The sequence below is a fragment of the Mus caroli genome, chromosome 6, assembly GCF_900094665.2.
Source record: "Mus caroli chromosome 6, CAROLI_EIJ_v1.1, whole genome shotgun sequence".
NCBI lineage: Eukaryota > Metazoa > Chordata > Mammalia > Rodentia > Muridae > Mus > Mus caroli.
Window position 1 is genome coordinate 35271124 of NC_034575.1, and position 15691 is coordinate 35286814.

Below are 15691 nucleotides of genomic sequence, written 5' to 3' on the forward strand. Positions count from 1 at the left end.
GAGGCAGAGGCAGAGGCAGAGGCAGAGGCAGATGGATTTCCAGATTCGAGGCCAGTCTGCACTACAACGAGAATTTTTCGACAGCCAGGGCTACATGGAGAAACTATGTCTTGAAAAACCAGAAACCAAACCAACACAAACAAACAAAATCAGTCAATTCTTAAGCAAAGGATTAAGAGTTCACAATTGAGCCTGGATGCAGTGACACAGATCTGTAATCCTAGCTATCAGGGAGGTAGTGGCAGGAGGATCAGCAGTTCAAGACTAGCCTGTGCTACCTAGCACACTTGTTTGAAAAATTCATAAATGAGAAATACAAATAAATACCTTGCTGTGGAGAATAACTTAATTACATAAGTAATTAGTATTTAATATTTAATAAATAATTAAAATAATTAGCTGCTGAGTCAGCAATTGGCACAAAACTTGCCCTTTACAAGGCTGCTGGAGGGAAGTGTCATGGAATAGAAGGTTAGTTAGGTGCTAGGAAGCTGATAGGGGCTATCATATCACTAAAACAAAAATGGAAATCTCAGAAAGCTAAAAATAAGAACCGGAAATGATGAGACTTTAAGAGTTTAAAAAAAACGGGACTGGGGGAAAAAAGGGACTGGAGAGATGGCTCTGAGGGTAAGAGCACTGACTGCTCTTCCGAAGGTCCTGAGTTCAAACCCCAGCAACCACATGGTGGCTCACAAACACCTGTAATAAGATCTGATGCCCTCTTCTGGTACATCTGAATTAAAAAAAAAAAAAAAGAGTTTAAAAAACCTCTATGCAATCTTCTTACATTGCTCATTTTTGTAATGAACATGGAGAAACATTTTCAAAATTATTTAACTAAGGCTGAATTAGTTAATAATGCCTCTTAACTGGGCAGTTCTAACGTGTGAGCGAGATAGGGTGAGTTCTAAGTGGCGATGGCAGCTTATTTGGTGTCATGGTTCAGTCCTCCAGCTGTGTCACACAGAAACAAAGGGAAACTGTGGCCCCAGGTTGTGCAGCATAAAATGCTGGCTCATGCTGCACAGTCTCTGCAATCATTCTTGGTGTGCACAGCTTTCCCATTGTCAACCCACAACTGCAAACTCTTCTTTTCTTTTAGGACCAGGATCCTGCCTCTTTTGGAAATAACTCCATGCTGTTGAATTCGTCTAGGCACTACCTTAACATCCGCTACACTTTGCTGCCTTACCTCTACACTCTTTTCTACAGAGCACATAGCCGGGGAGACACTGTAGCTAGGCCTCTTCTGCATGAGTAAGTTCTCCTAATATTCTGTTAATGCAAACTGGGGGTTGTTGACTGTGTCAGAATATCAGAGTAAAATATAAAATCACCCAAGCAAGGTATTTAGGAGTGTGTGTGTGTGTGTGTGTGTGTGTGTGTGTGTGTGTATGTATATACTGTAGATCAGTTCCAAGGCTTTGCATATACTGGGCAAAAAAATCTACCACTTACCTACCTCTTCCAACTATTTTTAGTTTAACTTGAAAGATCTTAAAATGAGGCTCTGTACTATGTATATGTGCTATGATGCTAGGATTCTGTTGAGTCTCTAGGAATAAGACTGTACTTTGTAAGTAAATATCTCAGAATTGATCCTGAGAATTCCATTATTCTTATTAGCTAGCCAGTTGGAATCTCTGATTTAACTCAGTCTCTTGGGAACCTTTCCTTTTCAAAATACTGCTAACTCATTAATGTGTTGTAGAGAACCTTAGACATGAACACATACTCATGTTCACTTCTGGGGTAAAATTTTCACTTCCTGGAATCCCTTTTTTAAAAGTATATTTTAAAATTGAAAATTTTGTATATTCTGTTTTTTTTAATCTGATGCAGTTCTTTACTTTTGCTGTGCTTGTGGGAGGGGATAAGAGCAAGAATTGAGCTTTGAGCCTTGCACATAGTCTGCAAGTACTCTGTCACTGAGCTATATGTCAATCCTTTTTAACACTTTTAGTTTTGAGACAGGATCTGTTAAATCTCTTAGGTGGACCTATATCTTTCTCTGGAGCTCAGGCAGGACTTGAAGCTGTGATCATTCTGACATCCACATATCTGGGAATGCTGGCACTGAGCTGCTAGCTCCAGCCACAGATCTTTTTGGACAATAAGCTGGTCATAAAATTTGTAGGTTATCTTACTTAGATTTCAATGGGAGATACACCAAACATAGTGAAGCCTGGGATCTGCCTAGGATAGACACTGGAATAGGAACTTCTGTGTCACCCAGGGGAAGAGCAGGGAGGTATATGGGCAGCGCCAGAGATCTTCCTGGGGTGGAGGGAGGTGGAGCAGAGTGGGTATCAGACAGTGAGGATTGTGGGTGTTTTTCAGGTAGCCTATTTGCTTTGGTTAGAGACTTCAGGAGCACTGAGTTGCCTCTCTGTGTCTCATCTCTTTGATATCTAGGTTCTATGACGATGACAATACTTGGGGCATAGACCGGCAATTTCTTTGGGGACCAGGTCTCCTCATCACTCCTGTTCTGGATCAGGCAAGTGTCGTATTGGAGGCAGGCAGGCATCCTCTGCCTCTGTTCCTGCTCATTGCTCCCCAAATCTCCTCTCCCCTCTATTACAAACTCACTGCTGATATCTGTGGTTGGGTCAATGGAGAAGAATATCCAGGAGCATCTTGTGGTAGCATATATGATAAGCATTTTCTTCCTTGGAGGATTCTTCTTTTTCTAAGTAAGTTCTCAATCAGTGCAAAGTGACTTTGATTTGGGAATGAGCTTGTGGCTCATAAGGTCATTACAAGTAACTATTATGGCTCTGAGATGAGAAGCCATGATGAAGCAGAGGCCAGCACTTACTCAGAAGACACTTTTCAGAGTAGATGATCTTTGCCAGCTAGGTGGAAATGCAGGCTTCTTAACTTCAAAAGGAGGAATTATAACTACATCTAGCCTATGAAGCAGAGAGAGGATTAAATGAGACAATTCACAGAAAGCTGGAATTGACCCCCCAGTCCATTTCGTCTTCATTTTTGTTGTTTCTAATTACAATCCAGCCCATTTGTGGCCCCCCTGATCCAGATCACCATGTTATAGTTTTTCTTATCTATACTAGAAAAAATGGCATAGTTTAGCAACGGGGCGGGGAGAGGCTATATGTTTCCAAATATGGCTGGGAAGTCCCTGCCCTATACTAAGATATCCTTATGTCATCAGAGGCTAAGTTGTGAGGATAATTTTTTGAAATTTAATTTTAGGGTGCAGAGAAAGTGAAAGCATATGTGCCTAATGCCACCTGGTACGACTATGAAACCGTAAGTAGCTGGAACTGTTCTTAAACTCAAGGCAGCGGCTGCATCTGCATAGAGAGAGTGACTCTCTAGAGCTAGGGACCCATCATTCATGCACAGAGGAGTACTTTTGCAGTGCTTTCTATAAGTTCACAGCATAGCTTTGGAACAGAACATCTGTTGCTTTAACACTTCATTCAACAAGAATATAAGGACTCAAAGCATGTCTCATGAGCAAGCATTAGAGGGCCTCATGGATGATTTGAGCTTGGCCCAAAATCAGGTGATTAGCTCAGAAGTATCAGTTCTCTTAACATACATCAAACAGGCTCTGCAACTGCAAAAATATTTTACAAACCCTGAGCTGACCTACATTTTAGCCTTCCTTTGTTTAATTGTCTGCATAGAGAGTAATTCTGGTAAATCCTGCTAAGTAGAAGAAGGTAGCACTGTAGGGAGCTCAGCATGAGGGAGTCCACATACTATGAAGCCAATGTGTTTGGTTTATCTGCCTGCCTCAGGGAGAGCAACTGGGGTGGAGAAAGCAAAGCATTGAGATGCAACTTCCTGGAGACAAGATTGGACTTCACCTTCGAGGGGGCTACATCTTCCCCACACAACAGCCTGCCACAACCACAGAAGCCAGGTACAGTATGGGACTCTTGAAGTGGGCACAGGGCTGACAAAGGACAACATTTCTGGGACAGTGTGCTCTAGACTGTGGGGTTGATGGGTACTGGAGTGGAATTTGTCTCTGGATTTCATGTGACCTTTTCCCAGAAGCCTATGACCTCACCCCTCCCCCAACCCTTCTGTATGTGTCAGAACACACTGGCAGTTAGAATGCTCAGTCCGCTAGGTTTCCAAAGGCACGTTCAGCATTGGCACTGAACATTTCATTTCTTTGGAAGACTACATTCTGGGCAAACCTGGTTAGATGATCACCTACCTGCCTTCACCCACATGTCTGCTCTTGGCCCATGAATTCCCATGTCTAGATTTGGATCCACTGTCCATCTTTTTAAAATCTTCACCTTCCTTTCCATTCCTTCCACCAAACTCTTTCCTTCCTGTGACAAATGAAAGTGTAAGGTTAACAGCTGGAGTGTCACTTATACTTGCTGGGAGAAGGAAAATCAGTTTTATCAACCACTCCAGAACAGGCTTCATTTTCAGGAGTAGCTGACTGACATATGATAGACTCCAGGTTTTGTTTGTTGTTGTTATTTGGGGTTTTTGTTTGTTTTTTTGTGCATTTTTGTATATGCTTTTACAGTGTGTTATTTATTTTTCTCTTTTGGGGTGTGGTTTTATTTTGTTTTATTTATTTACTTTTTTGCTTTTGCTTTTTTGTATTGGGTTTTTGCTTGTTTTTTGAGAAAGAACTTGAAGTTGGGTCAGTGTTGGGGGAAAAATCTGGAAAGACATAGGGGAGGGAAAGAATATGATCAAAATATATTTAAAATTTAATAAATTTAAAATTATATAATAATAATATATCCACTTACCAATGTCACAGATCTCTACTCATCATTGACTTCAGTTGTGGACTCCATCTGCATTCCACTGAAGAGCTGCATGTTTCTGTCATGTGGCTCTGAAACTATTCTCTTATTTGATTTATTTTTTATTTACTTATTTATTTATTTACTCATTTAAAATCTTGATCTGCTTTCCTTCTTAGTCTCCCTGTCACAGAATTCTTCTCTCATGCCTCCTCCCCTTCTCCTCTGAGAGGGTGGTCCCCTAGGTATCCTCCCACCCTGGCACATCAAGTCTCTGCTAGGCTCATCTTCTCCCACTGAGGCCAGGCAAGGCAGCCCAGTTTGGGGAAGAGATTCCACAGATAGGCAACAGCTTTAGGGACAATCCCTGTTGTTGGGGGACCCACATGAAGACTGGCTGCTCATCTGCTACAAGAAATGCAGGGACAAAGATGGAGCAGAGACTGAGGGAATGGCCAACCAATAGCCTGCCCAACTTGAGACCCATCCCATGGGCAAGCACCAATCCCTGACAAGATTAATGATCTGCTGTTATGCTTCCAGATAGGAACCTAGCATAACTGTCCTCTGAGAGGCTCCACCTAGCAGCAGACTAAAACAGATGCAGAGACCCACAGCCTAACACTGGACAGAGCTTGAAGACTCTTAGGGAAGAGTTAGGAGAAGGATTGAGGGCCTTGGAGTGGATAGGAGCTTCACAGGAAGACCATCAGAGTCAACTAACTTGGACTCTTGGGTCCTCTTACAGTCTGAGTAACCAACCAAAGAACATACACTGGCTGGAACGAGGCCCCTGACTCATATGTACATGTGCAGCTCATTTGATTTCAATAAGCTTCAATTCTTAGAATTCTGGAAATCAGTGTTTCCCATTGACCTACATTTATTATCCTAAAACTTCAAATGATTGGCTTTTTGCGAAAATAAATACAAAGATTTCTGTTTTCTTTTTCTCTGATTGTTCAATACTAGGCTGTTTTGCATCTTGCTACTGGATTTCAAAAAAAAAAAAAAAACCCAAAAATCCAAAACAAAACAAAACAAAACAAAAAACCAAAAAAATCCAAACAAACCCATGGACCTGGCTTGAGATCTCGACTACAAGGGTAGAGTGTTTAGAAGCAATATTGCCTTGGGCAGCAGTTTTCCTGGAGTCCTTTCAGCACACAAGCCAGCCCTGGCAGAGCATGCTACGCTAGTCCCCAGCAGTCATCCGTTTTGATGCATTTTGGCTTCTCACCCATGATGCTTAGCAAAAGGCTACACATATTTGAAAAATGCATTTTCCACTGAGCTGCATCCTCTCCCCACTTCCAACTGCTTTCTCAAAGGCTAGAGCCAGGCGTTATTTCCAGCTCTCTAGCAGAGTGCGTGCTATCACTTCCAAACTTCTGGTGATCTCTGTTTGTCTCACAAGACAAAATAGCAAGTAATCAAATAAGGAAAGTGGCTGTTCTCTGGATGATCCTATTGTATAAATTTGCTTTATCAGAAAAACTGTCTCATGATGGAAAAGTGTGTTTTCTTCATAGCAACCAACACTTCTCCTTGATCATGAACTCCAAATGCCCAACAATAGCGCTCCTGAGGATTTCTTCTTCTTCTGATAATCTGTCTTCTAAATGATATTTTCAGCCAGAATTTTTTTTATTGTACCTATTTATTCTGGCTTCATATTCCTGCCTCCTTCATATGTATTTATGGCTGTGCTTTAGGGTGCTTCCATCCCACGTGAACTATTAGCACTAGAGAGAGAAGCACCTGCCAATCTTGTCTTTGTATTGGAAGGAAAACAGCACCGGCTGCTAGCAGTAACTTTTACCAGTTGAAACATGGTGCAAATGTCTGTCACAATCCTTTGAACTCTAAGGATTTGTGTCTTCTGTGAATCTGTTCCCCAATAGCCGGAAGAATCCTCTTGGTCTTATTGTCGCCCTGGACGAGAACAAAGAAGCAAGAGGAGAGCTGTTCTGGGATGATGGGGAGTCGAAGGGTGAGTGCCTTGAGAGGGTGTGGCCATTGCAGACCTGCACCAGACTCTGTCCCTTTACTCCTGCTGGTCATCCAGCTGTGGATGAAATCTCACCAGGCATCCTAGCAGCAGCAGCAGCCCAGAGAAAACATTTGCTTCTGGTTGTACTGATCAGAGGCCGTGATGGATGAACCACAGATAGAGAGAGAACATCTCTCTGGCTTTGTCTCTGTGTCTCCCTTTCTGAATTCTCTCCTTGTCAGTAATGATTAACAATCTCTCACTTCATTTTTACAAAACAGATTTACATGACTGCTCTGGTAATTCACCTTCACTGTAAATTTCTTCCCCCCAAGTCCTTGCAGGGGTGCAGTTGGGAACTGTTGATGATATGAAATGCACAGCCATGTTGGGGAGGCAGCAAGCACAGCACACACATTTCTGATAATGAACTCTTATCAGTAACATGTTCTTTCTCCCCTTCTCCCTTCCCTCCCCTCTCCCTCCTTCTCCCCTCCCCCTCCCCCTCCCTCTCCCTCTCCATCTCCCTTGCCCTTCTCTTTCTTCTTTGTCTCTAATGCACTAGCAATTCTCATGACACTCACTGGGGAAAGAGTCCAATAAGATCATTGCCTTGGGAGCACAGCAAAGGATCTTTTCTCAGTTATAGTATTAAAGAAAAGACAACACACAGCAGCACAGACTCTGCACATATAGGCATCGTGCACTGGTTACCATCATGTCCACTGATGCCATTACCACTAATGGAAATACTGGCTTTCCAAAAATTGTTCTTGTTATGGTTCATAGTCTTTGAACAGCTTTTCCAAATTTATCCTTTGACCTGCACCTGAAAAAAGTACTTTTCAGTCCTCTATATCAGTTCAATTATTTAGCTCTTTTAAAAACTGAGGCCATTGCTGCTCTTTATTGTCTCACTTACTTACATCTAGTATACTACGATCCAGATTCACTTTTGTTCTCAAAGTTCAGGGCTTTACTATAAAAGACTATTCCATTGTGTATGTGCACTGTGATTATTCATTCACTTTTCTTCTGATACATATGTTTGTTGTTTTACCAGTTTAGGTATTGTGAAAAAATGGTCAATGGACTTAACAGGAAACTCTTAGGAGGAAATATAGGAGAACACTTTTCTAATTTTGGGCATAGTGTTGTGATTTTAAATATGACATGAACAAATGCCACAAATCATAAAATAGATGTACGTAGCCATTATGGAGCATAGCATAGACACTTCTTCACATGTTGAAAATATAACTACTACAAGAAGTCCCAGATACTTTGTCCCCCACATAGTCACTGTGGCATCATCTAGCAAAGATCCAGACATAGCTAAAGTGTCTGGTGGATGAAGAAGAAAGAAGTGTGATCTGCAGACAGGTTGAAGTGCTTGACAGCCAGGGAAGGAACAAGGAATCAGTTTTACTTTTTAATTGACTATTATTTATTTTTTTAACCTATTTACTTTATGTTCCACTCACTGCCCCCTCCCAGTAATCCCCCACAATACTTCCCCCATCTCTGACTCTCATCCGAGTGGGTGGGGCTCCTGGCTCTCTCCCCACCCTGGCACTTCAAACCTTCGCAGGGATAGGCTCATCCTCTGCCACTGAGGCCAGACAAGTAGCCCAGCTAGAAGAACATAGGCCATGTACAGGCAAAAGCTTGTAGGATAGCTCCCATGAGGAAATAGTTTTAGGGAGAAAGTGAAACTTGCCTTCTGTGGACACCAGGATAGTCTGACATCTCTCTCTTCTTTCAGACACTGTGGCCCAAAACATTTACCTTTTCAGTGAATTTTCTGTCACTCAAGTGAGTAGCATATTTTTTGTGAATATTTTGTGGGATTTGCCTGAAAATGACTATATATGTTCTGAATTTATAATTTAATTATCAGTATTACCACGGGTAAATAATTGCTATTTATGACTTAATTCATAACAATTATATCAGCTTTGTAATCAATAAGAGGCAATAGTAATAAGGAAGCAAATCAGCTACTATTGCAAGGGACAGTTCTCTAAACGGTCCGAGAGTCCCCCCCTGCTCCCCACTATCTCTGTTAGCTTATGAAGATAAGTTTGCATCCCCACCAACATGCAACAGCAGGGAAATTGAGAGTTCTTAAGATCAGCTTGAGGGTGTGGTCAAGGATAGAGGCCTAGGGAATCTATGTGTTCATAATTTGTTCATAACTATGCATGCTATGTTTCAGAACCATTTGGATGTGACAATTTCAAGTCCAAACTACAAGGATCCCAATAACCTAGAATTCCAGGAAATTAAAATCTTTGGAACACAGGAATTCCGCAATGTTAGAGTGAAACAGAATGGGAATCTCCTTCAAATGTCTCCTCAAGTCACTTACAATCCAAACCTGAAGGTACGAATTGCTTTTGTGAGGAGGCTTTCCACAAACCTCCATGGGGCCATGATACTTCTTGCTAAGGTCACATGGGCTGCTGAAGAACCAGAGCACCTCTGGGGCCTGGTGAGGAGGTTAGAGTATTGGAGAAGGAAGGTTAAAAACAGAGATGTTGAAGCCAACGTGGCTCCAGGTTTTCCCATCCTTATTCTTCTCACTCATTTTTTTTTCCTAACTGGATGTGGGGACACGATCCAACGAAGAGACTCTGAAAGTTGATGGCTTGTGCTCTAAGGTGAAGGGAAAGAGAGAGAGAGAGAGAGAGAGAGAGAGAGAGAGAGAGAGAGAGAGAGAGAGAGAGAGNAGAGAGAGAGAGAGAGAGAGAGAGAGAGAGAGAGAGAGAGATCCTATAAATAAAAGTTTACAGGGCTTTTATTTATTTAATTTTTAATGTTTCTTTCCTTTTCATATGCTTTATTAAGACATCACATGTTCCCTATCATATGCATTTCCAAGAAATATTTTGTGGAAAAAGAATTGATGGTGCTAACTAACATAGACGGTGATTACATAGTGGTGTTCTCCAGATGTAATGGGGTCCACTGTTTCTGTATGACTTGTCTTCCATTCCTTTACTTCCTCAGTCCTGTGAGGAACCTTTCCTGAGTCAATTCTGATGGCTTCTCCTGAGGTTCCTCACAGAACCAGAGTGCTGAATCAATACTGATTGAGGATCTTTTAAGTTTGAGTTAACCTGTCAACTGAGACATTTATTAAATGGCATATTGATCACACTTGACATTTTATTATGACAATACATAAAGGGGATATATATATTTTACTAAGTTACATATAAAGGATTATGTGGCTGTTTCAGTCTGTGGCAAAGTGTAAGACAGCTGAAAGATACATATGTGAATACATGATTTGTTTATGACAGAAAATAAGATATTTAACATATCATCAAAGGAAATGTTTATTGTCTGAATCAGGATGGTCAGAAATACAATTAACATAAATGAAACTTTGTGAAAGTATTAAGAAGATGTCTAAACCAATATTAATAAAATATCTGCTTTGGTCTTAATTGATGTCCAAAGCTTAGTAAAGTAGTTGAAGCCAGCTTTCTGGAGAAGACATGGATGGAACACCACCTTGAAAGATATAGTTTTATGGATATGGAGAGATAGCTCAGCAGTTAAGAGCACTGGCTGCTCTCTCTGAGGTTCTGGTTTGATTCTTATCACCCAAATGTCATCTCCCAAAAATCTGTAATTCCAGTTCCACAGGACCAATGCTGCATCCTGTGGTCACTGCACAAACATAATGCAGGCACATCACCCATATACATAAAAAATATTGAATTTATGAAGTTGGTGTACAAGAAGTCTGAAGCAGAAAAGTTTTAAGTTTTTTTGTAATTAAATTTTCAAAGTTGAAAATTTGGTGTCAGTGATTCCGTACTTGAACTTTGTGATGAGTAAGGTCTGTTTTCTCTCTGAATTGGAATAGACTGAATGGATCCAGTCACAATGCCCTATTCTAGGGAAAAGAAAAATGGAAAAAATAACCACCAAAACAAACAAACAAACAAACAAACAAACAAACAAACAAACAAACACAGAGATAAAGTTAAAGGATAAGGCCCTTCTATCAAAAACGAAACCCTGGCCCCAGCAAATGAACTCAAACTTACTTTTCTGGCTAGGCTTATGCTACAGTCATTAAGTTTTCCATCACTACTTCAAAGAATCTCTTATTTAAAACAAAAATACAGAGAAAAGTACATTTTATATAAAGAAGATAGCTAGAAATGTATTCCAGAAAGGACCTTTTTTTCCCAGAGAATGTTTGTCTTGGAAATGGTGTCCAAGATGAGTTATTAGAACAACATCAAAAGGCTCAGAAGTCTTAAATTATCAGTCTGTAACTCCATACTAGGCTTAGGAGGTTGGAAATGAAAGTTTATATATGATATTTCTCATTACCCAATCTTACACTTAATTGGTATATCTGAGATCAAAAAATTAAGGTGATTTGTGTAAGATTCCAGAGAACACTGGAACTACAGCTCAAGCAACATTACATATGTGCCCTGTAATCTAGGCACTCCACACCACAGAGGGACATGATATGGGGAGGTGATGAACAAGAAATAATGGCTTAACTTAGAAAGAGGAGGAAAAATATTTCTGACAAAATAAATGGTAGTCAAGTGGTCCCTGGAAGGACTGGACAAAAGTTTGATCATAAGAGGTTTTCCTTGGTCTTTCTCTCTACAATATAGAAGGTTTCCATAGAAGAGTTGTATTTTCCTTTGTCACTGACTATACCCTAAGCACATATACACTTGTGTCCTCATATGCTGTAGTATGTTGTTTAAAATATTAAAATCAGGGCATAAGGATATAGTAAGAATAACATTTATACTTAATTTCCATAAAAAGATTCAGGTCTTGTAAAGCTTTTGTACTGAGGATGAATTTCCATTCTTGCAGGTTGCCACCATCACAAATATCCATCTCAGGCTGGGAGAAGCATACACGGTTGAGTGGGACTTCTTCACAAGGGAGGAGGAAAGGATAGATTGCTATCCAGATGAGCATGGTGCTTCTGAGGCAAACTGCACTGCCCGTGGCTGCATCTGGGAGGTAACCGTGCCGAAGATGTTCATGTAAACTGAAAACCCTTGAAATACAGTCTACAAGGTCTTATCACAGCCCTGTACCCATGGGCTTATTTACATCCACAGAAAGGCTCCACATAAATATTATTTCAGTCGAGGAGTGGGATGTATTTATCATGTTGTTTTGAGACCAGGAAATTTAAATTCATGCTTATGTAAATGTTATAGACACGAATGAATATATTTATGGCTTTCTCTGCAGATAATTTGTCTCTTCTAGCTCTGTTTGATAACTCCATATCCCTGCTGATATAGGATGCTGACTTTCTTTCCAGAAATCCAACACTATTGGGGTCCCTCCTTGCTACTTTGCTCATGAGCTGTACTCAGTCAGCAATGTTCAGTATGACTCACATGGGGCCACAGCTGACATCTCCTTGAAGGCTTCTACTTATAGCAATGCCTTCCCCTCTACACCTGTGAATAAACTGAAACTGAAAGTGACCTACCACAAGAATGAAATGCTGCAGTTTAAGGTATGTACTATCAGGTGTGGACAGGGCCTCTCCTGTTCAAATATTCTTTGCTACTTTGTGTTACAAAATTCTGACAAAAACATGTCATTTTCATAGCAAAATACTTTAGCACATCATTCAAATTATGAGATCAATTAGATGTCCAATGCTATAGAGAGATCTATCCTAATTTCAAATTGAGAAAATAACTGTGCCTAAGGAAAATTGTTGTGAGAGAACACGTGGAGAGGAATCACATGAGTCTAGTAGGAAGATAGGAGAGTTATGGCTGAGTTTGTTCTGGAATAAGAAGGGAAATGGGGGAACAGTAGGTGTGTTTGAAACTTTGAGATCATCTTGCTCATTCCTATGGACTCGAAGAGGGAGAAGCCCACGAAACCACTACCATGTTGCTAAGTTGCATGTGTATCTATGTAAGGTAGTGATTTTAACTGAAATGTGAAAATCAGATTAATGATTGAAAATATAACAGGAGAAGTATGATTTTGAATAAAAATAGTTGGAGACATCTTTGTAATACTCATGAAAGTGATTGTTTTTCCTTTCACAGTTTAATTAAACCAAGGGAGTAGGGATTGACTAGCTACTCTGTTGTTTGTCTTCTTATTAAATTGTGAGCTGCTCCTAGACAGGGATTTGTCTTCAATCATGGTGGTATTGGAATCCCACACAGGCTGCTAGATAGTGAGCTGTCAAATGCTGCTGAGAGAGTCTAAGTCAGTGATCAAGGCAGAGAGTCCTCAGAATCTGAGCTCCATCTGGACTTGAGCTCTGTGTCTTCTACTGTGATTTGTTGTATGTGTGTGGTCTCATCAGTGAAGTTCAGTGGGTGTGCAGCCTCAACTCCTCCCCACTCACCATTTAGCTAGACAGTCATGGTCTCTACCATGCTTACATCTTTCTGAGACCATGTTAACACTCTGAGTCTTTGCTTTTGGTTTATTTGTTTGTTTGTTTGTTTGCTTGCTTTTTTGTTTTTTTGTTTTTTTGTTTTTTGTTTTTTTTGAGATAGGCTTTCTCTGTGTAGCCCTGGCTGTCCTGGAACTCACTCTGTAGACCAGGCTGGCCTCGAACTCAGAAATCCATCTGCCTCTGCCTCCCAAGTGCTGGGATTAAAGGCGTGTGCCTTACCAGAACTTTTTGCTCTCATTTTTTGTGCTTGGTTTACTGTGACAAAGCTTTTATGATTTATCCTGTATTTCTTCTATGAAACCACCTTAATGCCCAAAATAATTTTCTTCTTTGTAATCAGAACCCCCCCCCCCATTTTTTTCAGAATTTATATTAGCTCACATCCTTCAACTGTGCCTAGTTCTTCTGTATTATTTTCCATGATTCGTAGTGTTTCATGATAGTAACTTCGGCCAATTTAGTTCCTATCTCCACGATTTATTATTGAACCAACAGTAGAACGTGGGTCCTTAATTACTTAGCTTATATTTCATTTTCAGCAGGAATTTTTGAAATCAAAATAGGTTTTTTAATTCCATACTTTCAGATCCCCTACATTTATATATAAAACTATATCATGTTTGTAAATCCCACACCAATTTCAGAATGAAGTTTTGATGCTAACCACAATGTTGAAATGAATGAACAAATGTTCTAGAGCCCATAATAATGAGACCGAAACCCAGATTAAGCTATTTCATTGGACATTGTTTTCTGGTAGGTTGATTAAGTCCTGGACTGTAAAGTTGGAGAAGACAAATTTACAACATCCAGTCTTTGTCAAATATGCTAAGAGTATGCTGAGTTATTCAAAGTGTTGTTTTAAAATGACAGATAACTGTGAATATTTACACTATTAATGTCATGCTTTGACAGATTTATATGTTGTACAGTGGTCTATTAAGTGTACTTAGGATATCTGGTGTTTCGTTCCTCTAAAATTTTGTGAGGTAGGAATCCAAAACCTTCACATGTCATTTTGAATTATATGGTACAATAACATGTAATGGGACACATTTGTATTTACATAAAATGATTTCTTCTGGCCTAGATCTATGATCCCAACCACAGTCGGTATGAAGTCCCAGTCCCTCTGAACATCCCCAGTGCTCCATTGAGCACCCCTGAAGGCCGTCTGTATGATGTACTCATCAAGGAGAATCCATTTGGGATTCAAATTCGCCGGAAGACTACAGGCACTGTAATGTAAGTGACTCCTGGTCTGAGTCTGTGATACTGCTGTTCTAAATATTCCCCACCAGTTCCATTATAAGACACCCTGGCTCCAACATCATACTGCCTATGTTGAGATCTATGATATATCAGTTACTTTCTGTAGCTTTGATAAAAAACAAACCAAAACAAACCAAAACCAAACCCAACCAGAACAAAACAAAAACCAACCAAACAAAAATAGCCAAGAGAATTTGCAAAAGACTTTGAGTTAATGGCTTCTGAATGTCAGAATCTATGATTCTATGATGGTGATGTGGTAGACATGTCAGTAGAAAAGTTGAGAGTTCACATCTTGAACTGCAAAGAGGAAAAGAGTGCCCCACTGGGGACCAAGTATTCAAATACATGGAATTATGGAGTATATCTCATTCTAACCTCCACATCTGAGGAAATGTGTTCTGTATAGAGGGAATCTTTAATACTCCAAGGGCAATTACTAAGGTAGTTCCAAGTAAGTGTGTATTCACTATATAAGCCACAAGCTGGAGAATAATTATCAATTTCAACTGAGGGATTTCATTGAGATAACTAAGAGGACAAGGATGAGAGACAGAGTCTGGATACAAGATAGGCTTTAGAACAGGATCAGCCTCCGAGTCTCCACCGGAGGTTCTCATGAGCAGTAAGCAGGCAGGAAAGCAAGAGTGTGAGGTTGTGTCAGGTGCTCACATTCGAAGCCTGGAAAGAGGTAGAAAGTGGACCATCACTGGTCAAGTGTATGGAGTGGCATGGGGAGTATGGAGTGGGAGTGTGATAAAGTGATTTTACTTCCTACTGTGCATAACAGTAAAGGGAAGTAAGGATACAGTGTATGAGAACAATTAACGGTGACTCAGGGATGATTGTGTCTCCTGCATATTTTGTTGGGTAGAGACTATATTTTCCTCTGATGGGTGAAAATATAAGGCTCCGTGGTCCTTACAAAGGTGGTGTCTGGAAACCACTAGGAAGCTGATTTTTTTTTTTTTTTTTGCAAATGTTCCTTTCCCTTTTGCAGCTGGGACTCTCAGCTCCTCGGCTTCACCTTCAACGACATGTTCATCCGCATCTCCACCCGCCTGCCCTCCACATACATCTATGGCTTTGGGGAAACAGAGCACATAACCTTCAAGATAGACATGAACTGGAACACATGGGGCATGTTTTCCAGGGATGAGCCCCCGGGGGTAAGGGCAGAGTGTGGTCTGTTTTCTCTCCCTCCTCCTCCTCCTCCTCCTCCTC

The 15691-nt window shown here is 40.5% G+C and overlaps 1 protein-coding gene across 6 annotated transcripts in view; it reads left to right on the forward strand.

The window, feature by feature from the left end:
* Mgam (maltase-glucoamylase) overlaps positions 1 to 15691 on the forward strand; it is a 125163-nt gene that overhangs the window by 33032 nt on the left and 76440 nt on the right. For all 6 annotated transcript variants that reach the window (XR_003836916.1, XM_029478336.1, XM_029478335.1 and 3 more), the window contains 11 exons: positions 1106 to 1260; positions 2419 to 2503; positions 3223 to 3279; positions 3777 to 3901; positions 6665 to 6753; positions 8519 to 8568; positions 8972 to 9139; positions 11620 to 11772; positions 12083 to 12283; positions 14286 to 14440; positions 15468 to 15636. Coding sequence is in view for 5 of the 6 variants with exons in the window: in XM_029478336.1 (XP_029334196.1) it covers positions 1106 to 1260; positions 2419 to 2503; positions 3223 to 3279; positions 3777 to 3901; positions 6665 to 6753; positions 8519 to 8568; positions 8972 to 9139; positions 11620 to 11772; positions 12083 to 12283; positions 14286 to 14440; positions 15468 to 15636 (1407 nt within the window). In the remaining variant the exon portion in view is untranslated. The remainder of the gene's footprint in view (positions 1 to 1105; positions 1261 to 2418; positions 2504 to 3222; positions 3280 to 3776; positions 3902 to 6664; positions 6754 to 8518; positions 8569 to 8971; positions 9140 to 11619; positions 11773 to 12082; positions 12284 to 14285; positions 14441 to 15467; positions 15637 to 15691) is intronic.